The following is a 27,121-nucleotide window of genomic DNA, read 5'->3' as shown; positions in this document are numbered from 1 at the left end:
ACACACTATTTTTGGGAGGGCAGAATGAAGAAATTTTTTTCTTTTAGTGCTATTGCTACATTCAGCAAGGATAGAGCCTAATCTTCAGCTTGCTCCTTTTCCTGCTCGGACAAAGCCCAGGTACAGACATGACACTTTTACCAGTATAAGCGACTAGAAACCAGTCTTTACCCATAACAGAATGGAACGCTGGCACACAAAACTGGTCTATACCCATAACAGAATGGAACGCTGGCACACAAAACTGGTCTATACCCATAACAGAATGGAAGTTCAGCATACATATACTGGCTTAAAAATGGTGGAACCTGGTCTAAGATTTGCTCCTTCTCCTCCCCACTGAAGGTTGAACATGTGCTTTGTTTGCTACTGATCTAAAGTACACTGCTTACAGAAAACAACAGAACTTAGACTGATTTTTGCTTTGGGCTTTTTGAGTGTACCTAGTCAAAAAGCTATAGTTTTAACCCTTTCATAGCTGAATTACCAGAAGATCTTTGCTGTTCTGTCAAAAGATAAAACCATAGCCGCTGTTGAAAACTGGACTCTGTGGGCAGATCTACGATTTTGAAAAGAACTAAAAAGAAGTGTGAATTTCACAATCTGAAGGCTGTAAAATTGTGGAAAGAGAGACCAGGAATAGCTAACTGGCAAATTCTTCAGCCAAATTGCTGATGGAAGTATAGCTTGATTAGAAGAAAATCAAGACCACTAAAACACCTGTTGAGTGAACAATAATTAGCAGGAAGAAAGCAGATTCTAATAAGCCATGATGTTAATTAGCTACCTCAGAGCTGTCTGAATAGAAATGACACTGTTGCTATTCTGGGCAGAAAATCAGCTTCCCCGTTTAAGACATATACCCTAAATCTGGAAAGCTAATTTTGCAGGCAAAGGTGTATGTGTATATGTGACATCTTACTTCTAATCTTTAAAGTAGCATACTCAAGTGTTTCAGACTTCTAAAATACACTGAGAATCTTCTAATAAAATTAGCTAATAAAACATGCTGATGTATTTTGAGCCTTTCACATTTCTGACTCCCCCATTTTTGTACTTACCTTAAGGCCATTTGCTGTAATGCACTACCACTGGGAAGAGACATCATAAGATCAGAGATGGTCTGAAGCAAACGATGGAAAGTATGGGGCAATGGATGAGCTGCTTCACCAGCAATCACTATATCTGACAGTGGATGCTCACATACTCTTGTATCTTTCTCCTAAGATAGAAAGGAAAATGTATGATGACTACTTATAAAAAAAAAAAAAAAAAAAAAAAAAAAATGCTTTCATGAAAATAGACCATTGCACTGTTGCAGACAAAGTCGCTTGCAATATTTGGTTTGGGCATAACTGCAATGTTCCTGGAATATGATTCTTGATGTAAATCTTGATATAAGTTTTACCACAGAATTTCCAAGAGTTTTCAATTAAAAATATCATACATGAATATTTTAAGAAACTCAATATGATAATTCTAATGATGTGACAGATATAAAATAGTACCACAGATCATTTCTTAAAATTAAAAACTTTCATGAGTGCATTCATCACTACATTTTTTTAAATTAAAAGTTCAAAATTTTACAAGTAGGAAGCATTTTACCATCTGAATCGCTAACCCCAGGCTCCTGCCATTGTTTGAGTGAATTTGCATCTCTCAGAGCAAAGGAACACAGATACCTCATCACTTAAACTCCTGCCCAGCAGAACTTTCCATCTTTCCATTCTTCTGTGAAATATGAAACATCATAACCTGAAGGAAATATGCCTCTACCAGCTCACCACCAGACTTTGTGGTAAAAAGACTGTTTCAACTCTTTTCTGTGTCTAACTTGGACAAAATGAACTTTTCCAAGCAGGAGATTTTACCACGCCTTCAGCTCTCCTGTGAAATATGAATTTTCATTTCTACTTAGGATAACTTTTACAATCTCTGCTCTCTCCTATGCCAAATGAAGGGTGGGTGCGCCTAAAAGCTTGCAGATAAATACAATAATTTGTTTGAAAATATCTAGTTAGTCTAATAAAAGATACCACATCTTTTACAAGTTTTGATTTCTTTCATCACTACATTTTATGTCAGTCTGAAGCAGAAAAAGCAATCAGAACATAAATCAGTTAAGTAGACTTTATAGCTGCTTTGTTTCTTCCAAACAGTAGAGATGAACTAGAATATACACCTGCTTCCAACTTGTCCTTCCCTCTTGCAGCTGTTCACAACCCCATGAACACAATACCCCCATCACCTCACACCCTTATTTTCCATGTCCCACCCCCACCTATGCCTCAATTTGCTACCACTCAACCAGCCTCTCCATTTTCCTGCATGCATGTAGTGTCACCTTCACTCCTTCACCCATATTCCTCTGTAGAGACACTTTTCCATTTCTTCCTTGCCACCCTGTTCAGTGTACCTAGTACAAAACGTAGCTTTAGAAAATGGAAAAAAAAGAAATTACCTTTTTTGCCATTGTTCATATTTGCCAGTAGAGACTGATGCAGTTTGTTTTCTGAGAAACCCTTAAAAACAGCTCATTTCAAAATGACCACCATTTTCAATTGTTCTCAATGGAAATCAGGTCACAGATTGTTGCCCTCTTAAATGATCGCCAACTCCAATTGTTCCCCATGAGTACAAAGGTGGGAAGACAGTGGCTTCCTGTGAGGCCAGGACTTGGAAAGGAACACAGAGCCTAATCTAAATTTTCAAAAAGTTGCCAGTAAAATTATATAGTTTAGGACTGAGATTGCTCCCCCTATTCCCAACAGTTGTAGTGGCAAAAGCCCCATGAAAATCAGTTATAGAAGTATAAAAAGATGCTTTATAAAACACTGTTTTATTTTGATTCTAACATTATCAGAAGCATTTCTATATTGGTATAACTAAATCCATGTTAAAGCGTTTTGCTACTGTCCACAACAGCACTATGTCTACTACAGTTAAATGTCATTACTTTCATTGATAACAATGAGAGGTTTCATAAAATGGCCACCTGAGGTGTCAGCCTAGGACTTCAATTCCATTCACAGAAACTGGAAATGACAACCATTTTGAAATAGGACAGTTTTTTATGGAATTCTCCCTAGAAGGTAATAAATACATCAGTCTCTGCTAGTAAAAAACCCTGCTAAGAATATCAGAAAATACTGATTAAAAAAAAGATTGTTTTAATTTCTAAGAGCAGAAGTACCCAGTGCATAGTATTTCAATTACTTTTTTAAATATCTGGGAGGTTCTGAATGTCTAATTAATCTGATACGGTTATTTAAGAAATAGAAAATGCTTAACGTTAGAACTCAGTTTTTTTTAAGGATTACTTTAAAATCACTCTATTGACTTGCACATTACACGCACCCGTCCCAAAATAATAATTAGCCTTCCAAAACTGGAGCGCATGTCTTAAGCAGAGGAAGCAGATTCTCTGCCTAGAACAGATGAACAGAGACACTGTAAGATAGCTTTTTGTTTCTTGTCTCTCCAGCAGGAACAGCAAGGCAGGTGCAGTCAACAGCCCTTTGATTCCTGCTCCACCCAAAGTTTAAAACCAACTGCACTGCAGCAGCAATGCCTCGTCTATTTAGGCAGACTAAAAGGAGTCAATTTAATTCATGGCTTGTTATAATCTACCTGATTCCTGATAACTGCTTTTCACTCCACAGATGTCAACAAGTCTCCTTTTAATGGCCTTGATGTTCCATTAATCAAGCTATATTTTTCTTCAGCAACTTCACTGCCTGTTAGCTACTCCTGGTCTGTCTTCCATTTCACAGCCCTGCAAACTGTATTTAGCTCTTTTCAAAATCCTAGATCTGCCCATGGAGTCCAGTCTTCCGCAGCAGCTACAGTTTCAGCTTTTGGCAAAGCAGCCAAGAACTACTGACATTTCAAAGGGTCACAACTGTAACTTTGGCCCGAGTAGGAAAAGGAGGGCAAGCTAAACATTAGCTTCTGTTCATGCTCTATGTGCCTAAAACTCCAGAACTCCCCCTACTCTTCATTCCTCAAAAACAGGAGGTCTCCCTCATTGGGGGCACAAGTGCTTTACTTTGGTGGAGAGAGAAAATAAATTTAATAAAGTGGTTGAATCCCTGTTTTAAAATGCATAAATTAATTTAATTGGAATTACAGAATTATGCCTGCTGACTCGCTAAAGCATGAAGTCCAAAAATGGCTAAAGCATCTAGAGGGGGAGTTGAACAGTATTTAGGTAAGTCCAAAGCAAAATCTTCAAAACCCTCATCTAAAGCCCTTAGTACAAAAACACTCAAGTTTTCACCACTGAAGCTGTCTAGATCAGGGGTGCACAAACTGCAGCCCATGGCATCTGGCCTGTGGGGCTCCCCACTGGTCAGGAAACTTGGTGGTGGGGGAACAATGGCTGTTAATACAGCCCTTGCTAACAAATTCCTGCACTGCCTCTCCCCACGCATGGCTGGATCAGGTCCGGGCCATGCCCTCTTGAAAACAGAATTCAACCATTAACAGGAAGGAAGAGTGCTCCCAACAGCAGCCTAGTGGTCAGGGCATTCTTCTGGGAGGTAAAAAAATATAGGCTTGAATCCTCTCAGGCCAAAAAAGCCACTGAACCCATGTCTTCCACATCCTAGTCCTTCCATGGATCTACTGGGCTTTTTTACATACATTAAAAGAATCTAATGTGCACCTGAATATTTCAAGTGTACAGGCAAATTCATAACTCTAGAGAAAAGATCAGAACCATTAAGTCAGGTAATATAAATATATGCTAATCTTTCCATGACGGACTCAGATCTGTTACTATGAAAACATACACTAAAATAGCGATTAAAGAGAAGAAATAATTCAAATGCATGTCAGGACCCAAGATGAGGTCAACTGAGTTTTGTAAAAAACCCCACCTAGGCCACATTTAACAACATAAAGGGAAAAAAAAAAAACTTTCTGCCAATTACTTACCTACCATCAAATTACACAGCCTGGTCACATGGCCAGGGAGAATATTGCAAGCCTGCCTCTTTTTGTCAAAAAGACCAGTTACCACTGTTCTAGAGGTAACATAATAGTTTCCATCTGTTTTTCAGATATTTATTGCTTTCTGAAATACATCTTTTTCAAACTGCAATAATTTCAACTCAAGTTCCTACCAGAAAGTAATCTTCCCTGCACCATGTTGAGCAGAAATGATTCTATTTTGGAGAAGGAACAATGAGGCATGTGTGTCAAGGTGAACAACATACTTTCCTCATTGTGATGCATTTTATAGTGCTTTTAAAGGTCTCAAGCTCTGAAATTGCTGAGGGTAAGGAAGCCTGGATAGAAGCAGCACTCAATGAGAAATCTGAGCATTCTGGTAAAAACTGATTTATGAATAATTTTAAGGTGGCATTCTGTTCAGATTCCCAACATTCTACACGGCTTTTACTTGACAATCTTATAACAAACAACTCAAGTAATTGTACATGCAACAGCTAAGTGAGCTACATAAAATTTAGTGCAGGTGAGGCTAAGCATTCAACTGTATTTTTTATTAAGTCAATATGTTATTTTTACACTGACTGGAAAGAATGAGCAGAACAGAATTAATTTGGCAGTAATAAAAAGCACATTACATTTAAGAGCAACGATCAAAAAAGTAAACAAAAAAGCTGATAAATACTGTACATAAAATCTTAGATCAAAGTAGGGCCTAGAATTTCCTATTCCACAGTTAAGATGGTTTCACTTTAAAAGCCACAAAGTATAAACTTTTACTTTTACACTTTCTGAAGGTGTTTCTGGATGTGTTGCACAACCATAGGCAATTTCTATGAGATACTATATTTAGGAAAGGAATGCTGAAGTCTCACATACTTGTTCTGCATTTTCTTTATTTGCTTTGTTCTCCTCATCTTCCTCTTCCTCAGGTTCTACAGGGGCAGGAGTCAGGGAAGCCACAAAATGCCATAAAATATCATGAAGAGAAGTTGTTTGAATGACGTTACAGAGGAGCCAGTTAAAAGCCTAAAACAAATTTAGGTATAGAATTATATATTTGTTAGAGAAAGCTGGAGGTATGGATTAATTAGATTATTAGATTAATTTTAATAATTCATGCAAGATTCATAAATATTTTTGGTAAATTAATCACAAACACTGATGTAAAGACCATTACAAAAGCAGTATTTCTTTTCAGCCAGAAACCACTTCTTAGAATGATACAAATATATTACAGGGAAAACAGCATACTAATCTAGAAACAGGCTACATGAAAAACTACGTTAATGTGAAGAATGATGAAAACAATTCTCTTATGTATATTCAAAGATTATAATACAGAGCCACCTCTTATTAGAGTTGCCTGATACTTTCCATTATGAACATTCTGTTTTCAGTAATTTTAACATTCCCAAATTATAACCATTTAGACTGAACTTTCCTTGCTTGGTATTAACCAAGGCTAAGCATTTTTTGGGAAAAAAAAAAATATAGTTAAAAAGGTTCAGTCACTTCCAGAAACTAGCCTAGTGAAAATATATTGTATACAAAAATGCTGGTGACCTTTTCTTTGGAAAGCTCAAGCGCTCCCATCCTTTGTAGCTAGACACTGAAATTGAGCTGTATAAGGGCTTTTAGATAACAGTGGGCCTTTTTGCCTGCCATGCAAAATGCCCCCCTAAATTTTGCCTTGTTATAAAAGCCTTGGAAAAAAAAAACCCTCATCTTATAAATGCTTAGACTTGCTAGACCCTTAGTTAAAGATTCTATCCTCACTGAGCCTCATCAAACCTCTCACAGCTTATTGCTGCCCAGGCCCCACACATGCTGATCTCGTAGAGCATGCTCAATTCACATAAAGCTCCTATGAGCGACAGGATGGCAAACATATCATCCCACAAAACAACTAAGCATTCCAAATTTTTGGATGTATAAGAATTTTTTCCACTGAAAAAGGAAGTCTAAAATTCAAGTGTTTTGTACATTAAAGCTATGTAACAACATAATTGAAATGTAATCTGAGTCTAATTTAAATCAAATTAACTTGAAAACTTTTCCACAGAAATTTATCCTTTTTCAGTGACGTCTTACGTGCTATAAAACACGGTGTACCCTCCCATCCAGGACAAAAGGATTGATGCTGGCCTTTTGCTATTTATGGCTGTTCTGGGCTGGAATCATGTTAGGCACAAACTGAGAGTAGGTATCCTGTTTTGTGTCCTCAATGGCACCCAGGAGAAAGCTACCAGATTGAAATACAGGATGACAAGGGCAAGATTTATGGCAATGTGCAGGGAAACCTGGGAGCTGAAAACTGGAAATAGAGGTTGACACAATGGGAAAGACTAGGAATTGGAAGATGAAGAGCTAGAGGGGGTGATGGGGAATGTGAAGAGGCACTGAGATTAATAAGGAGAGCTAGATACAAACAGGAACCATCAGAGCAAAGAATAAGTGGAATGCAAGGAAGCTAGATTTAACAAAAGGCACAAAGGAAGAACTGGGGCTGGCTGGATGATTGAGACAGCAGTGGCGAGGACCTATGAGGTTGGATGAAAAGTGCAGGGATACTGGGAGGCAATGAAAATGTGGAAAACAGATGGGAGGGGAAACAGAGCAGGCATGGGGCAGGGGTGGAGGAAGCTAGGAATAGCCCGGTAAGAAACCAGACTGGGAATGGGAAAGGAAACTGGAACTAGGATCAATGTGTATAGAAAGCCAAAAAGCCAAGGTATTCCAATCTGGTCTATGTGCACGGTAACAGCCTACTTCTGCTATCAGTTATTCTGCTAGCTCAAGTGGCAGAGGTCTATACCACGAACTAAGATTTCCCATCCTGCTGACGAACATATGTGTCAATTTGTTTTTTCAGTATACTATTTCAGTACTCAGAAAAACAAACTGATGGAACCTTAAGCATGCAGAGTCAAGTGCTCAAAATCTAGGAAATACTAAAGTTACAGGTAGCCCATACAACCTTGATTTGGCACCCTTGTTTGTATGCATTATGATACAGTCCAATTACGTGATCATATGCTATTCCTTTACAGGACTCCTGCTGCACTCAGTGCACAGGTGGGTGATGTTATGGGTACAAATAAATATTTTGTAGTGAAAGAGATAGTGGTCTCTCAGATTCACTTCATTTGTTGCCAAAGATGGAAAATGTGTGTGAACTAAGGCAAGGGAAAGCAGGAAGAGAAAGGTTAAGTAAAGTTAAAGGCAGGGCAATGCTGCCCTACAGAACATGATATTATTCCTTCCTTTGCGATAGCATCCTGTTGTGATGCTAGGCAAGTCCCTTAAAGCAGACTTTTCACATATTACTATTTGCATGTCTGTCATTTCATTGATGTCCATTTAAGATCCTAGTGTTCAAGTCACAGATGTAACAAGCACTCAAAGCTGCAACTGAGGTTAAAAGGTTATGCGCAGACAGTGGTTTATAATGTTAAATACTCTGAAAAGTCAGGTCCAGGCATGTCAAACTAGGTATCCAAAACTAGAGGGCTCTTTCTGTGCCTTCATTCACTCTTTCTAAAACGGGGATAATGCACAGATGCTTTGAAAATAGTTCAATAATGTTTGTGAAACACTCACATACTTTAGTGATGAACACCATGGAAGTCTATGGGGAAAGGAATAACTCTTCAGAACGGGGTTTTAATACTGTGCAGTAAATTAGACATGAGGACATCAACGGAATGAGGAAATATCTTGCTTAATTTTGCAACCCTAATGATATCTTTTTAATGTATGCTTATCTACATGAGACACAATATAGGCCAACTTTATAAACTAAGTTAACTTTTCTATTTCTTTATTTTTGATTCAGTAAGCTTACTAACTGGATTAGTTTTAAATTTCTCTGGGAGTCAGTTTGGGATTAGTGAAAGATCTTACCTTCTTTTTGTATTAGTATTTAAATTCTATATAAATAACTGTTTTGAATGAAAGGACAAATTGCTAATGCATCGTTTTTATTATTCCCAGGTCCATTATTACCTCCATAGCAAAGACACGGCAAGCAGATTTCCGTAAGGCTTGTTTCATTGCTATTTCAAGTCCTTCAAGATCATGGTGTTGAATTACAAATGCCAATACTGGCCACTGGAAATTTCTCTCTCCTTTAGAAAGAGAGCTGTGAGCTGAGATTAACCGAGAAAGTTCTGGAGATGGATGTCTCAGGAGAGAGGACCCCACTTCTATTTAAAGACAGAAAATATGTATACATTAGATCTTAGTGTAATTGTTTTTACTGTAACTATAAAAATGTAAAACACTAAAATGATTTAATTGTTCCTCAAAATATATGTGAAATGAAAAGGTGATAGTTCTCTTCAGAGAAGATGACCCTAAAACCCCCTGAAATGTTACTTAAGATTTTAAACCAAGAAGAAGAGTCCCCAGAATATATTTCAGCAGTTCAGTAATTCCTGGGCTGTTCTTTATATCTTGGTTATTTGTCTGAAGTTAAATGCGATAAATAGAAGACCAACTATTATTAGGATATAAGTACAGAAAAACTATTAAGATATTTTACCACAGTATGAATATGTTTCTGGTGTTAAAAAGATGTCTGTGCTCTTACCTGCATCTCCACTGTTGACTCTTCTCCTAGGAATGGCCTTGACCCGTGCAGGTAAAATTGAGTGCTGTTTGTCATATTCTGATGCAACAACTGAGTATGATCTCTGAAAGACTGTGCGCTTTGCCAGATCTGTATCTGTTATTGGACTGGTCTCCAAACTACAAAGGAAAAGATATGAGTGAGATCAAAAAGGATTTCAACAACAATGTAATCCTTCAATAACATGCTCAATTACAACATTATTATTTAAACAAAACCCCTAATCTTTTACATGGGAAATAACATGAAAATTGACATAAATATTAATGAAAACAGCACATATTTGGTTAATGACAGTACCACTGATGCATGAAAATCTGCCATCTGCAGTCTTAATAAATATGTTAGCGCTGACCAAGGAATCTTTTTGCAAGCTTTTTCAATGTATACATTCACATATACATGCTATAATACTGAAATATGTAACTAGTGATGTCTTTAGGACTTCACTAGGACTTGTACCTTCCTTAGGAGTTACCAGACAACTTTTACAATGTGAGGGTTAAAAAGGGCAATACTGCTCCCCACCCAACAAGACTTCCTTCAAGGTTAAAACTTGAAATGGAAGACCCATAGGTTTGCTTTATAACACAGCTCAGGACAGAACAGAAATTTATAAAAAATTGTAGATCTAGAGGTATCTAGAAAAATATTAACCAAAACATGGGTAGATTTCTGAGTCATATCACTACAGTTATTTGTGGCCAGCAGCCTTAAAAAAATTTGCAGATTGGCTTCAATTTTGAAAAGATAGTAAAGCCCTCAAACCAAACCAGACTGATCATTGAAAGCCAAAAGATGGTGGTCTTGGGTGTGAAAGAAGCATACAGATCTATTAAAGTGTGTGTACTCCCACAGTTTTTCGGATGACTTTTTCAATGTTGAAGTCCAGGAGATTATGGAAGCATGGGGTTTTCTTCTACTGAAGAATTAAAGGGTCTAGTCTCAAATCAATGTTATGCTACTATTATAGCCAACTGATATTTAACACTATAGGGAATTACCTCGGTGGCATAGATTTCATGTTACTCTCTGGCTCCTCAAAGACATTAGGACTTGCATCAGGAGTGACTGATATGTATGGTGCAGGTACTGAAGTTGAACGCAGATATCTCATCTCATCTTGAAACAGGTTGTCATCCTGATAACCAACAAAGTTTTCATGATGATGCCTGCAATAAATTAGATATTTAAATCAAAATCAATGCTAACCTTAATAAATTTATGGAACCAAATTCTTCTTAGTTCAACTAGCCAGCAGCCACTATCATTCAACAGGTTTATTCATCTAGGGCATGTGGCCCTGGACGCAACCTCAGCTTGCCAGGCTGCTGCCCTGCCCTGTCCCTGGCATGAACATGAAGCGGCAGCCAGAGGAGGAAAAGGGGAGCCTGAAAACTTTGGCTGCTATTGCAACCACTGCCATGGGGGGGGGGGGGGGGGGGGGGGGGGGGGGAGTGGCAACCAAGTGAGAGCCCAGGGACCACACATTAACTCTTTGCTAGCTGCATGCAGCCCACGGGCCTCCAGTTGTAGAACCCTCACTTAGTCCATTTAGGTACAAACTAATTGGGACCTTTAGGCAGTAACAGAATACAAACTGCAGTGTGATTCTAAAGAAGCAAGGTAAATAATAGTGTGTGTGTGCGCGCGCGCGTGTACGTGCATGTGTGCGCGTACAGAAAATTGTTTATTTTTCAAACAGTAACAGAGCTTCTCAAGATGTAAGCCAGTTTTCATCCTGACCCATTTTAGAACTCATGAACATTACATTTTCAAGTAAAAGCTACTTGAAAATAGAAGAAAATGGTTCCCATAAGAACATTCCCATTTCTTCTCTCCTATCCCTTCACAGCATTAGCAAAGGAACTGGGACAGGCTGAAGGCAAAACTGAGAATCTGATTTATGGATTTCTCTCTCAGAGTTAATGTATGCCTGGAGCTTTAGCCTTAAAATTACATATACAGTATCCAAAAGTTAGTTTAGGCATCTCAGAAATATATGTCCAATCTAGGCAGACATGACAAAAGCATGGAAACTCAAGAGAAGAAAGAATCATGAGAAGTCATTCTCAGAGCAGTATGATTTTATATATAAATTTTAGTTTTGTACGTAATTGTTATTCAAACCTTAAAAATAGCAGATGTCTGAATCAACGTTAGGAGTGGCTTTCATTACCTTGCTAAAGTCTGTAGATAGAGACATGGCATTTTGATGGGAAAGTCTTCAGAAATTCCTTCTTTGACACTGGGAAGCTGAGATTGGAAAGGTTTTGCAGGATGATAGCACAGGATACTAGGCTCAGCAGCGCTGCTCAAAGACAGCAGGAACAGTGCATTGGCTTTAATCACTTGATGAGCTTCCATGGTTGGCAAGGCACGAGGAGTTTTAACTTGCATTGGCTTTCTCCTGGATTGTTTAACCTGTGAGAAAATAATAAGTGTTGGAAATGCTGGTATTAATGGCCATGGTCTAATGCTTGTAATTATGATACCATGGTAACTTTACTAAATCAACAATTTAGGCTGAAGTTTTCCATGCTCTATGTTTGCTTCAGGTTAATTTTTTGGGGAAAGTTTCAGAAAAAATTAGTTCATCTGTTCCTGAAAATAAGATTAAGCCAACACTGTTTGGCCTGTATTCAAGAAATTTCTTGTAACTTTTCACCAAGACACTCTAATAGCTCTGTAACAAACATTTAGTATTTGACAGGTCTTTGCTTTTTACTGTTGTCATGAAAAACTGCCCTAAAAAGAACAAAAAATAAAAGAAAGTTGTATTAGAATAAGCTAAGAGTTCATTTATAAGTTTGAATCTGAATATCTGTAACTTGTATTGAAAATATATTAGGGATTTATAACACCTGTGTACCACATCTTCTTAGATACAACATCCCCTGGAATATAATATACACCTTATTTCTGAAAGGCAGAACAAAGAAAACATTTTTTGCAGAGTTGTGGCTGCACAGAGCAGGGACACAGCGTAATCTTCAGCTGACTCTCTCTCTTTTCTGCTTAACTGAACCTGAAACCCTAGATGCTGCTGAAGATGTGGGTGGTTCTATGATTTTGAAAAAACCAAAGCGTCTCCAATGCCGTAAAATATGAGAAGAGAGACCAGTAACAGTTACCAGGCAGCAAAATTGCCCTAAGAAAGGCTAGCTTGATTAGGAGAACATCAAGCCCATTAAAAAGCAGAGCTTTTTGTTAACACTTCTGGAGTGAAGAACAATAAGCCATTAAGTGAACTGACTCCCTCAGCTGCCTAAGTAGCAATACAACAAATGGCAAACATTGTGAAGCAGAATCAAAGCAGAGTGCTTCTATCCTGGGTAGAAAATCAGCGTTACTGTTTAATAAATTAACCCAATTTTTTTTGGGGGGGGGAGGGGTGTTAAAAGAGGAGATGGAGGGGCTGATTTTGGGGGGGAAAACGTGCACACTTTATGTAAGAAAATGCTACAATGGCTTTTTTTTTTTTCTGGTAATGAATTAGATTTGAATTACAAAACCAGAATTGCTAATCAAACTTTCTAGCTACAGTTTCTTAACATTGCTAATATAAGGGAGTGTATTATGGCCTTAAATTTCTCTGAAATTCTAAAATCACTAGTTTATAGCTTAAATTATTACCAAAGCACACCTGAATTACTAATATCAATAAAGTAGGAGGAAAAGAAAAGGATAAAAGTACCTTCTCTCTTGCTGCTGCTTGCTTCTCACGGAGATATTTTTCTCTGCATCTATCACAAACCAGATACCAAGTACTTCCTCCAATACCACCATCGCCACAATTACCAGCCCATCCTCCACAGAAGTGTCCGATACTATTGTAACCTTGGCCACCTGCGTATCGGCCACAACCTTGAGATAATGAAAAAAAAGAAAGACATAAAAGATTTTTCAGAATTGAAGATTACGTCTCATCTGTAGAACAGGCTGAAGTCATTTTGCTTTCCCAATTTCCTACCCCCCTTTGATTTTCTTGTAATTCAATAAGCTGAGAGCAAAGAAATGATATCTAAGACTTCACACATTTGTATTTCTTAAAATTTGTTCATTATAATAATCTTTTAAAACAATTTAACAAGCTATTTAAGCCCATGAGCAACTTTAAGGCTTACAGGTAAATATGATTTAGTGATGTGCTTAAATCAAGGCTCTAATTCTTTAAATGTTTCAAATAATTCATAGTACAGCTAAGAAGTTCTAATATGCTTTTAGTCTTATATTCTGAGCAAGAATTTGGTTATGGAAAAAGAGCTAGTTTTACCTGGATGAGCCTGTCTCATGTGATAAGTCACTGGATATGGATGGGATTCACCGCACAGCTCACAGATGGTATCTTTCTCAGGTCCTCCCACGGCAAGCTGAGCCATCTCGCCAAAAAGATTTCCCCTTGGCCTAGCGTCAACCTTTTCTTTTTTCTTTTTTTCCTTTTTGGTTTTCTTATTATCTTTGTCACTTTCTTTTTTCTTTAACACAGCACAGGAACCAGGGCTTGGAAAAATCATGTTCTGGGAAGCTGCTTTGATAGTTGCTAAAGAAATGTCTTCCCAAAAGGCTACCAAGTGCTGCAGTGTTAAGGGAAGAAGAGACTTAGATTTCATGGGGTGATGACTGGATGTTTCAAAAGAGGTAGTTTCCATTTTTCCATCTTCACATTTCTCATGGAGAGGTGGTTCCTTTAGCATAGAGAGGACTTTGTTTTTGTTGATGCTGCCCATTTTAGATATGTCTGGTCCATGAGGTGAAATGTTAAACATATTAAGAGCAGATGATATTTCCAATGAATGCCTATTTTTCAACTTAGTTTCTTTTTCCTCTGTAGGTTGTTGATTCAGACTGCTTCTGATAGGGGCATGCTCTTTAGAAAGATCTGGATTAAATTTCAAAAAAGATGAACAAGCCATAGCATCATGGACTATTCCTTCGTGCCACAGGAAGGCAGCAAAGACAGCTCGAGCGCATTCAGCAACAGAAGGTGACATAGCTTGCTTGGCTGGCTCTATAGGTTTGGATGCATCTCCTTTGAAAAGAAAGCCAGATTTTTCCTTTTTTGGTCTTGTGTGCCTACCAGCACACTTACGGCTTACTTTTGGAGAAGCTCTCATATCCTGTTCATCTTTTAGGGGTGCTTTTCCTATGCTGAAATGAACTTTATTAGAACTATCATCTAAACTTTTGAATTCAGAGTTATCTTCACATGTGCTATCTGTGATGCTATTAGTCTTTAAAGTGCTTGAAGTACAAACTTCAACAACTTCACTGTGAAGATTTTCTTGTACAACATGAGGGGAAGGAGCTCTATTTTCAGTTTCAGTCACAGGTTTTACATCTTTTGAGATAATTTTTGGTTTGGGTGAAGTGGACCTTCCACGCAAGGGCTCTGTTAGTGGTACTTTCTTCTTGCGAAGCGTGTCTGGATCCAGAGTGTAAGAGTCTGATTTGGATCGTTCCCGAGGAGGATCAAGCTTTGTTTTAACAGGAGCTGAAGTTTTCTGAGCTAGTGCCTTATCTTGTGGAGACGATGATCGGGGAGAACTAGCACCAGGCCTACCTGCAGTAAGTGTCTTTGTCTTTGGAGATGAAGACCGGGTTCCTGGCCCTGGTGATTCAGCTCTAAGACCAGAAGTTGTCCTCCCATCAGACTTTAATGTTTGCAAAGTGTTATGGTTTGGAGATAACGATCTACTGTGAGAATCTGATCTCAACTTTGCAGCATCTGATTTCAGCATAAGAGACTCACTGGCAGATAAACCTTCTGTACTCCTTGGTTTCTTCTGATCAGCAATAGTTCTGTTCACACGCATGTCGGGCTTGGGTGACCTGCTCTCAGCCCTGTGTTTTGATGAGATATCCGTTTTCCCTGCTGGAGAAACTGGTCTAGCAGCAGCTGTGAAATTCGTTCTGTCACCTGTGTGGCACATTTTATAATTAAATTATTACATTACATCCACAGTATCCTTAAAATATATGTAAAAATACACAGTGTTCAATACAAACATGTAACTCAAACAGGTGCTTCTGCGAATATTAAAGTGGCAACAGAGCTCGAGAGGCTTTTTTTGAGGATTTTTTCAATAGGTCCACAAATATAGAAATGAATAAGCACATCTAAAAGCACATACCAGAACATATTTATAGGAAGTGCTCTACTTGTGAAGTTACCTAGAAATTAAAAATCTGGTGAATTTGAGTTCATTATTTTCACTGGCCACCAGCAAGGGGGGGAAAAAACAAACACCTGCTTATTTGGAAGCTAGAATAAAATGTATTACAACAGTATGAGTGTTCTTATTTACTATTACCTTTATACCTGTGATTTTAAGCAGAAAACAATAACATCTCCATGTAAAGAAAAATAACTAAAAATACACAAGTAAAACTGGGATAAAAGGCTTGCACACATGCCAAGATAATGGTCACAGTCTCAGACACTCAGAGAAAGCTGTCATTATTTTATACTATGCAAGAATTTGAATATTAAAAATTAAATGTTTCCAATCACTGTGACCCTTAAATAACAATGCTACTTTACCTACTATATTTCATGGTGTACAGGTTGAGGTGATGTACGAGTCAACCCCATGTTTCTGATCCAAAAAGTTAGGTTGACTTATACACTGGATTTATGAAATTCATCTTTTTGGATCGGAAACATGGGGTGGACACATGCTGCAGTGCTGCTCATAGGGAATGGGGCTGCGCCAGCCGAGCCTGGCCTCATCCCCTGCAAGCGGCGCTGCCTGGGCTGCACTAGCCAAGTGCCAAGTCCGGCCCTCTCCCCTGTGAGCAGTGCCGGGCTTGGCACTCAGCTGGCGTGGCACCATCTCCTGCAAGCGCACTATGGAGATGCTGCTCAGCTAGGTGCTAAGCCTGTCCCCGTCCCCTGCGAGTGACACTGCCTGGGCTGCACCAGCCAAGCGCCGAGCCGGGCACTGCTTGCAGGAGATAGGTTCAGGCTCACTGCTTGGCTGGCATGGGGCCTAGGCAGCGCTGCTCACAGGGGATGGGGACAGGCTCTGCGCCTGGCCAAGCAGAGTTCCCACAGTGAGCAAGGCCCACAGGCCGCACTAAGACTGGGCCTAGTCCCAATGGCCTCCAGTGACAGGGATGCTGTCAGCAGATGAAGGTGGTCTGGTTGGGACCAGGCCAGGGTTTGGCCAGGGCTGAGGTGGTGGTCAAAAGTATTGATACGGTGTATAAGTTAAGGTTGAACTTTTAAGAGTTAAGAATTGGGTTTCAGAACTTGACTTATACACCATGAAATACAGTAACTCTTCTGTTTTGATGCAGAACAATTTGTTCTGCATAAACTCATTAATTGACAATCAGATAGCTGGCAGAACAACTAGAACTATGCAAAAAAAATGTATAAAGTATATATGGCTGAACAGTATAACTCACAAGAAAAAAACAAAACAATGGGTCTCCATATTATATCCCATGAATGGATAAACTAAGTTTTCACTACTACCTGGTATTTATAAAATTAAAGGCATGTAATTTAAAAATAGTGAAATAGTACTGGCAAACTACCATGTAATCACAAATTAATAAATGTACCAAGCCTATCCCTTAGTAGCTATATGCTACAAATCTTCACTCAATTAATTCAACCGATTTCAATGATTTCTCATGAATTCAAGTGAAGTGTGTGTTCCAGTACGGTGTGCAGATTAGGCTGCTTACCAATAAAATATTAGTTTTTCTGACCTGAATGACCTATGTGAAATAAAGAGATCATAAATAGTCAAATTGTTTTTGAAAATACGGTAGTTTGTTGAATTTGTTGTCTTTTATGGGCTGGAATTATTTTTCTTTCAGTAGAGTGGTGGTGATGTCTACCTCTTATTCAACCTAATGACTGAAGCAACTACCTAGGATGTGGGAGACCTGGTATTCCTTCCTTCTTCTTCTATGAGGGATTGAGTCCATATTGTTTACCTCCCACTTATCTCACAATCACACTAAAGGATATTCTGGCACAGGGCACTGACACTTTTTTGCTGATGCAATTCTGCTTTGCATACAGAGACTGGAATCCACATTTCATCTCCCAGGTAAATGTTCTAACTACCAGCTGTTTTGTTCTTTGAAAAATTGGGTATGACATAACAAAAGAAAACAGATCTAATAGGACAGATTGAAGGAGACTCACTTTGGTATATCTTTAGGCAGCAATTGAACTCAGGTCTATCACAGCTTGGGCAAAGGCATTAAGTACTGGACTATTAGATATAAGGGGACAGAGCTGGCCTTAGGGGTGCTGTGGTAAAGGGGGTGCCACACACATGCACGTGACAAGTCTGTGTTCACATCAGTGCTCTCCCCCATGCCCCCCAAGCAGGAAAAGCAGTGCCTCAGGGTCACAGGAGAAGCAGCTCAGCCTGCCTCCTGCCCCCAGCCACTGCTCAGGAGGAGCTGGGCCAGGCAGTGCAGGTAGCAGCAGTGGTGCCTGCCCACCCACCTGCCTGGTGCACTATGCTGCTCCACCTCCCTCCTGGATTGTGCCCTGTGCTCCTGCCCACCTGCCTTTGTCTGAAACAGTGTCACTGACTTGGGGCGGGTGCCAGGGAGCACCAAAACATAAGTTCACCCAGGGCGCCATTTTGCCTAAGGCCAGCTCTGTAAGGGGATACTATTATCCCAAGTAGTTTTGTAAATATAGACCTTAATTTCCTTAGCTTTTATGACAAATACTTTAAAATTTAACATTTTGTTTTGAAACATACCAGGAAATTTTTACCAATAAACAAACACTAAATTGTTATATCAAATGTACACCAAGAAATAGCAAACTTAAAAGAAATTCCGATACAGGATTTCACCAAGTGTATGGGATGAAAATGTACTGAAGGAGAAAAGCCATTTTCAATTTAACATATGAATAACCTAGCTGTGTTTGCATGCATACCCACCCTTTAGTTTGTGAGAGAGGGATGAAATAGCAGAGGCAGGCCCAGCTACATCACTAGTTTTGTAAATACGCTCACGAGAAGCAAGGCAGCAGGATGGAGTTTCTACAGTGGAAAACAGTGGCACAGAAGCAGCACAGATTCAATGGAAAAATAGCAAAGATAAAAATAAGCAAACAAGCATTTTGAATGATATGCAATCTACGCTGATTAATATGCTGAATTTCACTGTTGATACCTTCTCCTAAGGGTGTTTGAAATGAGAAACTTACAATTTAAAATAAAAAAAACTCTGATATTTACATTAACATTCTAAAAAAAATAATTTTATGACCTCACTACATGCAACAAAAAAACCAAATATCAGTGAAAACTGAACAAAAATCTTATTTGTGGAATAACAGGGTTTATGGTCTATTCTAAAATAAGGACAGTGATAGTGACTAGTTTTGCACTCGTGTTTGTATTTGGGATAATTTATAAATATATGCTAATAAATTATTTAGAATTACAATATGGCCTTTTTTATAGAGCAATATTTGAACAGAAATAGATAAGTCTTTGGAAAACTGCAAAATCACTACAATTAATGATGAAAAAGTTTACATTTTAAAAACGGGTTGTTTTGACTGACTTTTTTGATTATATGCCACATAAGAGAATATAACTCAGTTATAAAATGTGCTTTTTGTATATGTCAGTATGCATAATATGAACTTTAACTACTCAATACTACAGAATGACATAACCAAAACTAAACAGATTCAAATAAAATTAAATATACAGATTGAAAAAGAAAAAAAAAACAAACAATTCACTAGGGCTTTTATTTAATAGGATAGCAAACATTTGGTACATCAACCCTCACACTTTACGAGAAAGACCCTTTATTCACAATGTTGTTAGAACTGTAAAGACCAAAATTACATCTTTAAGAGCAAAAAACTAAATTCATTCCTGGTATAACTCCGCACTTGACTTGATTGGAGTTATAGCAAGAATGAATATGGTCCATTAAGTCAAACTCCAATTAAATTAAGCATGGAGTTATAACAGGACTGAATTTACTCCATCAAGTTAAGCAACTTGGAAATATCTACAAATTACAGGACTATTACTCTAGCTTTAGCATTACAACCCATAGAACATGTAATATCGCAAAGGTCTAAATTTCAGTAAGAGTGGCACAAAGGGCTAACTAAGAGTGAAATGTTAACATGGAGTTTTTTTAGCCTCAACTTTACTGTATTCCTTTAGGTTAATTTTAATTTATATCTTAACTTTTCACTTTCCATCACTAAAGTTAAATCAAACTGCTATTAAAGCACAGACCAGAGATTTAATTTGTATATTCATTAGAAAATAGCATACTTTAGAAAGGTTTTTTTGTGCAAACACAAGAGGTAAGAGCATTTGAAGACCTGTGTCTTTCATGAACTTAATTGTGTGCGGTGTTTAATTTGTTTATATGCTTTAATAAGTGAAGTACAAATACTTCCAGGCCTAAATTTTAAAAGTCTTGTGCATAGTGCACATATACTTTGGACATCTGAAACAGTAATACCATTCTTCCAGACAGAAACAAAGCATGAAAAGTACTTGAGATAAATATTAGTACCCAATTTTGTGCCTGCATGTCCCCTGCAGGATATTCTGTACTACTTTAGACTGCTCTTGTGTGATCAGGGCCACAAACAAATGTTCATTTCTAGAAGCAGAAGTTTCTGAGAAGTTTCCACTGCTACAAATGTTTCTGGTAGAGGGAACAGTATAGGTGTTCAGCCTGCAGCCACCCACTCCTTTCCTGCTTCTTCTGCCTTCCCAAGACTGGGATGATCCTGGTCTGGGGAAGCACAAGGATCACTGCCTCTCTGCCCTGGGGAGAACTTCCCCCAGGGCTTTGAAATCACCGCATGTGCCACCTAGTGGGGACCACATCACCTGGGGAAGAGGTAAGGAGCAGTGGTGACTGCTCCCCTCCTTTGCCCTCTGCACTCAGACATGTCTGGGAGGGGAGGGGACCAGTGAAGCAAAGCCCCCTGTTCCTTTCCCAAAGGGGACTGAAGGAAGCTGCTCCTCCCCTCCTGGTCTATGGGAGGGGCAAGAGGAGCATGGCAAAGTCACTTCTCTCTGCTTTGTCTAGGCTGGGGTAACCCTAGTCAGGGGAGCCTTTCTCCACCATTTGACTCCTCCTGGGACGAGGTGAGCAGCAGCTGCTCTTCATACCGACTCCACACTGGGGAGACCCTTGTCGTGGAAAGCATCTTCCTGTTGCTCAACTCCTGGTCTCTGGATAGAAAAGCATATGGATGTGCTTTCCTTTAGGAGAAACTCCCGCAGAAGAGATCCTCCTGTGGGAGCAGCATTTATACATTTGTGGTTTCTATCAGGAGATTCTCCTGGTAGAAGTAACGCCTGTATGCCTAGATAAGTGGTTCTCAACCTTGTTAGACTGAAAGCACACCTTATAAAATGCCAGGTCTTAGGTTTGCACTTGTATTTTGGCTACAGAAAAAACAACAGAGCAATTTTTCTATTGTAAAGAATTCAGAAAGATCATACCATTTCAGAACATTTTTGAAATGATGGCAGTGGTTTTTAACTTTTTTAGATTCAAGACTCCCCTTAGAAAATACCAGCTCTTAGTTTTCATTCTGTTTTTGACTAAGGACAATAATAGAACAATTCTTCTGTTACAAAGAACTTAGAAAGACCACAACAGGTTTAAATGGTTTAACACTATGGGTTTCTATTTGAAAAATCTGGGTTTATTTTGTCAATCATGTCTGTACACCTAACGGTGCTAATACTGCGTGGTAATCCATAGCACTCTTGAAAGGACCACAAGGCTTCCAGGCTGCCCTGGCACCCTGGTTGAGAATCACTGCACTATGGATTTGTTTGAAATATCTGGGTTTATCTTGTGAATTAGGCATAGATGTTTACACATCTAACAGTACTAATATTGCATAGTACACTGGCTGAGAATCACTGGGTTAGACACCATGTCTAATCCTAGTTTATTCCTTATCTGAAAACTATGTTGCAGCATATAACTAAGATGCCACAGCTTAAACACAACAATTTTATAAAGCTACAGAAGGAAAGCATGCATTAAGGACATTATGGTCAAGTATTTTATTTAGAGAAATAAAATACTTCAATTTTCTATAGAGGTGCAACGATACATTGGTCTGATATCAGACTGGTACTGATATAAAGAAAATTTGCTGTATTGGATATTGGCCTGATGGGGTTGATAATTTGGCCAATAAATGCCTGTGCTGTGCACAGCTGCAGCACAGCAGGGAGAAGAGCCAGCAACATAGAGAGCTCCCTCCAGCTGGTAAGTCAGAAGGGGAGGGGGGAGGGAAGGGGCATGAGGGGGCAGGGGCAGGTGCTGCCCAGGGGGGCAGGGGTGCAGGACAGATGCACAGCTCACGGAGGGGGGCAGCTCCCCCAGATCTGCTCAGGGCAGGTGGGCTGGAGCCGACACTGAGCGAGGCTTTTCTGGGCTGGCGCTGGCGGTGCTGGGAGGGGCTGCTGCCACCCCAAATTTTGCCACAACTCCACTCCCAGCCCCGCACCACCAGGCACAGCCCAGCTCCACATCCTACCTCTACCTATGTGCTGGAAAGAGCAGACCCTGTGCTGGGAGCAGAGCTGCAGCGAAATTGGGGTGGCTGCAGCCTCCTCCCAGTGTCCGCTCCAAACTCACCTCTGCTGAGAAGAGCCCCACGCAGTGCTGGAAGAGCCTTGGAGCAGACACCAGCAGCACTGGGAGGGAGCTGCAGTCACCCCAAATTTCGCCACAGCTCTACAGCACAGTCTTGGCTCTTCCCAGTGTGCTGGTGGAGGAGGGACATGGAGCCAGGCTGTGCCTGGCAGTACGGGGCTTAGAGCGGAGCTTTGGCAACATCTGGGGTGGCTGCAGCCCCTCCCAGCCCTGCCAGTGCCCGCTCCAAGCCCAGCCCCCGCTGAGGAGCCCCACGCAGTGCCAACTCCAGCCCGCCTGCCCTACGTAGATCTGGAGGGCACCCCCCACCCAGGGTGCAAGCAGCGGTGGGAGCTGCTGCCCCCCATGAGCCACTTCTCTGTCCCACACCCCGCCCTCTCTGGGCAATGCCTGCCCCCTCACTCCCTCACTGCAGGGGGCAATGATCTGCCCCCCCATGCCCCTTTCTTCCCTCCTCCCCTTTCACCACAACAGACTTACCTGGAAGCAGCTGTATCGAATCGGTATCAGCTGATATGACTCCTTAAATATCGGCTATCAGTATTGGCCCCCAAAATCTTTATCAGTGCACCCCTAATTTCCTATGCAAGCACAAAGCTTTCAATATTATAAGCAAGAGTTTCTACTAAAAATCTCTGTATATGAACAGGCACCTTTCCCAACATCCAATCATTCAGGTTTGAAGTTTAACATTTCCTTAAAGATCAAATTGGCAGTTCACAATCTTACCCATAGTAAGCAACAAGTTTGGGAGGGAGATTATAGAGGAAGAAGTCACAGCCACCCAATTAGACCATTTCCTGTGGCAGCGAGGAAACTAAACTGTGATTAGGATATGCCCTATTGAGCATGTGCTCCGATTCATACTATTGTAACTACCTTGAAAAATGTTGGGAGGGGGTGGAAAAGGGAAGAGGAGTTTTGCGCAAAGGGAAAAACTGAAGTGTAATACCAATGGGAAAACAATGCTGAAACAACTCGGGTAAAAGTAATGATGAAAATAAATCACTTGAGTTACTTAAATCCATATACATTTTTTGAATGTATGTACTGCAGAAAACATTCTAACACTGGCAGAAGGTTAGAAAAAAAGAAAGTCACCAATGTCTCTTTACCATCTGTAATTTCTGAGCACACTACAGCTCAAACCTAACTGAACTTAATGGAATTTATACTGCACTACCAGTCATCCAGATGCTTTGGGATATACACAATTGGACAAAGGAAATACAAAGTTCACATCGCCAAACAGATTTGTAATTCCAAAGCATAGGTTTTTTCTTCCCCACATGAAAATATTTAAAATTTACTAGCTCCTCTGTTCAGGAATGGTGGGTGCTAAAAGCACCTACAAAAAACAACTACACTAGCCACTGCTCTCTAGCTGCTTTGTACCATTTCAGGAACGAAAGATATGGTGAGAGTGTGTCTTAATTCAAAGTGACAGCATATGTGGAAGGAAAAGGAGGGAATTAGTCTATGAATATGATCAGACCTTGAGATGTACTGGAAAAAAGGGACTGACCTATAATGGGATCAATACTGTACTACAGTGGTTTTCAACCTTTTTTCATTTGTGAACCACTTAAAAATTTTCAGTGGAGGTGCAGATCCCTTTGGAAATTTTGAATGGAGGTGCAGACCCTTTTGAATTGTAAGTGTGGGTATTCACATATTTTTGATTGATTTCAGTCTTTTGTGGATCCACAGACCACAGGTTGAAAACCACTGTTGTACTAGGATCAATACTATACAGAGGAAATGGCTACATATAACTTTAACTGCACTAGGTGACACTTAAGGATGGCACACAGGGTCACCTTCGCTACTGTTCAAAAGAGTAACATATATGGTCACCCGCTCCATCATAGTGATGGGCTCATCTCACATACGGAAGGCCCACAATGACCTAGATCAGGGCTGTCCAAACTGGCAGCCTGGGTAACATATATGGCCCTTGAACAGTTAATTTGCTGCCCCAGGCTTCTGTCCTGTCTCTGCTCCTCCCACTGCAGCAGTGGCCAGGGTTCAAGGCTCACCCCTGCCCTTCCCCTGGCTTCCATTTCTTGCCCCTACTCCAGGAGGTAGGGCAGTGCAGCTCAGCCTGTGGTGCCAGAAAAGCCCATGCTGCAATTCAGCAGGAAGTTTGCAGCTGGGAAGCTGAGGTTAAGGCTGGGGAGCCTGTGCGCAAAGGATGCAGCTTGTGCTGGTGCAGCCCATGGGGCATGCAGTGCCTGGTTTATTAGATGTACAGCACTGACTTAAATGGCTGCTACATTACAGTACCCAGGGATCTCCCTGCTTTGCTCCACTGGAGTAAGTGGCAGACAGTAAATTCCTGCTCAGGTAGGCAAGGAACTCAAAAGCTCTCAAAGCCTGGGGTCATGTTGAGGTTTCCAGACCATTGGCTTCACTGGAGGATGCAAATGGCTGGGAAACCTTGGGGGTCCCCAGCTTTGGGGCATCCCAGGTGGCACATCATACTACTGAAGCCACATAGACAGGGAAACAGCCCACAAGGTGACTAAGGAGGGAACCATGCAGAGTTCTATTGGACCCCTGGCTATTTTTCATTGGAATCCAAAACATTAAAAAAATAGTATTGTCCAACAACACAATAAACACGTATCAGAAAATCCCCGTAGAGCCACCCCACTACCTCTTTCCAAACATTCCTCGAAAATCATGAAAACTGGATTCTGAAGCCTATTTGGAATAATTATTTTAGTTCTGCACATCATACAAAATTTGAATCCAAAATCTGAAAAACTGTACTTGAAATATGAATTGTTAATAAGGGCCTCTTTATTAAATGGAAACTGCTTTTAACTAAAAATGTTTGCCTCAAAATGTACTGTCTTGGCATTTTAGACAATATGGTGGGCAAAATTATCTTTGGTATAGAAAAAAGTTTTTTTAGTATTGCTAGTACATTTAATCCTTTGGGTCCTTTCCTTGGTTATTTGATTCTCCTGTGTCATTTTGTTAGGGCAACAGCAGTTCAAGGATTTCCTCAGTCATTAGCTGATCTATTAGGAAAAAAACCACTTTTCCTAAAAAAAAAATTAACCTCAACATGCAAGGTCATCTTAAAATAAGAATATACAGTCCCCTTTTTACATAGCTCTGACAGAACTTATCTAAAGGAGTCTTAAATAAAATGAACAGACTGCCTTTTAGCCATACTGGGCACATCTACACAAGATGCTATATTGCTACAGCTGCAAGCTATGGCGACGTAGCTTGTTGCTATGGAGACAGTGTTGGTAGGCACAAATCGTGATGCTGATGCTACTGTGCAGTAGGGTCAGAAATGACCCGTGTGCCACTGGGACTGTGCAGTAACAGTGGTTACTGAGCAGTCACGCGCACATGTAGATGCACCCACTATGTCAGGTAAGCTGTGATGAGAGAGTTAGCAGAATTTTTTAAATCCAAAACACTGCTTATATATCTTAGACTCCACTTGATCAAATTACCTAAACATTTACACATAGCCCCAAACCCTCCTCATTCCTCTCCCAAAACTCTGTGGCAAAAGTTAAGACACTGCTAAAAAGAATATTTCTTTTAAATGGATTTAGATGGGCAAAAAGAGCATAACATCTCAGAATTAAAAATGAAAAGATTATTAAGGAAAAATGACAGGAAAAAGTTGTATTGGCCTAGAGTCCGTCACTGAGATATGCTGAATATTTTCTGCTCTACTACAGGCAACTTTTGCAGAAAACATTAAAAAACATCCTAAAGTAATAATAATACATTACACTGAAGCATATAGTGAAAGAAGGTTGTTTCACAGGATAATTGAGGAAGAGCAGCTTTGTGTGGCAGAATTATGAGGGTGTCCACAAATACATATGCATAATATTAAATCTAAAAACTAGGATTATTTTAATGTTTAGTGTCCAGAAAATCTAATATCTGTGGAAGCAACCGTCAGTTATCATTAATCACTACATTCCTTTGATACCTTCCAATAGCTCTATTTTTTATGACAGCCATTATAAATCTAACTGGATATCCTCTCTACCTTTCATTCACAAATATCGCTTCTTATCTTAAATTAGACTGTTTAGGGAAGGAGCTTTGTGTTCCTAAGTGTCAACACAGCTCCTATCACAAGGGGATCCAAATCTGATCAAGGATTCTGGGCTCCATCTGAATAAATATAATATGCAATTTAGCAAAATGGTCTGAAGCGGTGTTTTGAACAGATGCGACGATGAGTACTTGGTAGGGAAACTCAGCTTCCTTATTCCTTTTAAGGAGTTATGATACATCTAGGCAGTGACTGAGTCTGGAAGAAACATTTATTTTACAACTGACAGTAAATCCTTAAGAGGCTAAAGAAACAAAGGTTAACTATATGTGAACTACTATTTAGCCACTACCACTTATCTGTATCCGTTGCCAAGTAGACCCTTTAAGGAGGATTTAGTCAACAAATAAGACTGCAACTTTTTCAGAATAACCAACTTCTCTCACAGTTAAGTAACCATAGTGCTCTGGGTTTGTGTGGAAAGGATACAATCAAAGTATATGGTCGTTAGGGTTAAGAGCAACTTTACTTTAAATGATGTATATTTTTGGGCATGTTATGAAGTACTCGAGTAATCTCCTTGTTGATTTAATTTTATTCAACAGCATAAAAGACATTGAATGAAATGCAAAGAAGCCAGAATTGGCTATATTTCAAACAGATAGGGAATAGTTTATTGTTGTACAGGTGTTTTATATTTATTACTGAATAATGTGAATGCCTGCAAAAACTTATCCTGTTCAAATGAACATCTCCATGATCTCAAAGACTCTTTGCCTGTTAAACTGTGCTTAAAATTTAATGCCTCCAAGGAGACAGAAAGAGTAATT

General features: G+C 39.6%; 1 protein-coding gene across 19 annotated transcripts in view; it reads right to left on the bottom strand.

Annotated features, from left to right (window-relative positions):
• The window catches only part of MYCBP2 (MYC binding protein 2), a 289,476-nt gene that overhangs the window by 39,088 nt on the left and 223,267 nt on the right, over positions 1 to 27,121 (bottom strand). For 13 of the 19 annotated variants that reach the window (XM_059712849.1, XM_059713661.1, XM_019488555.2 and 10 more), the window contains 9 exons: positions 18,517 to 18,618; positions 13,866 to 15,509; positions 13,287 to 13,456; positions 11,769 to 12,013; positions 10,594 to 10,761; positions 9,551 to 9,708; positions 8,965 to 9,164; positions 5,836 to 5,985; positions 1,062 to 1,222 (listed from right to left, as the gene is read on the bottom strand). In XM_059712849.1, coding sequence (XP_059568832.1) covers positions 1,062 to 1,222; positions 5,836 to 5,985; positions 8,965 to 9,164; positions 9,551 to 9,708; positions 10,594 to 10,761; positions 11,769 to 12,013; positions 13,287 to 13,456; positions 13,866 to 15,509; positions 18,517 to 18,618 — 2,998 coding nt within the window. The remainder of the gene's footprint in view (positions 1 to 1,061; positions 1,223 to 5,835; positions 5,986 to 8,964; positions 9,165 to 9,550; positions 9,709 to 10,593; positions 10,762 to 11,768; positions 12,014 to 13,286; positions 13,457 to 13,865; positions 15,510 to 18,516; positions 18,619 to 27,121) is intronic. The other 6 variants (XM_059714687.1, XM_059716685.1, XM_059715644.1 and 3 more) reach the window with 1 other exon arrangement.

The sequence above is a fragment of the Alligator mississippiensis genome, chromosome 1 (assembly GCF_030867095.1).
Source record: "Alligator mississippiensis isolate rAllMis1 chromosome 1, rAllMis1, whole genome shotgun sequence".
Lineage (NCBI taxonomy): Eukaryota > Metazoa > Chordata > Crocodylia > Alligatoridae > Alligator > Alligator mississippiensis.
This window is presented reverse-complemented; position numbering and strand designations above follow the sequence as displayed.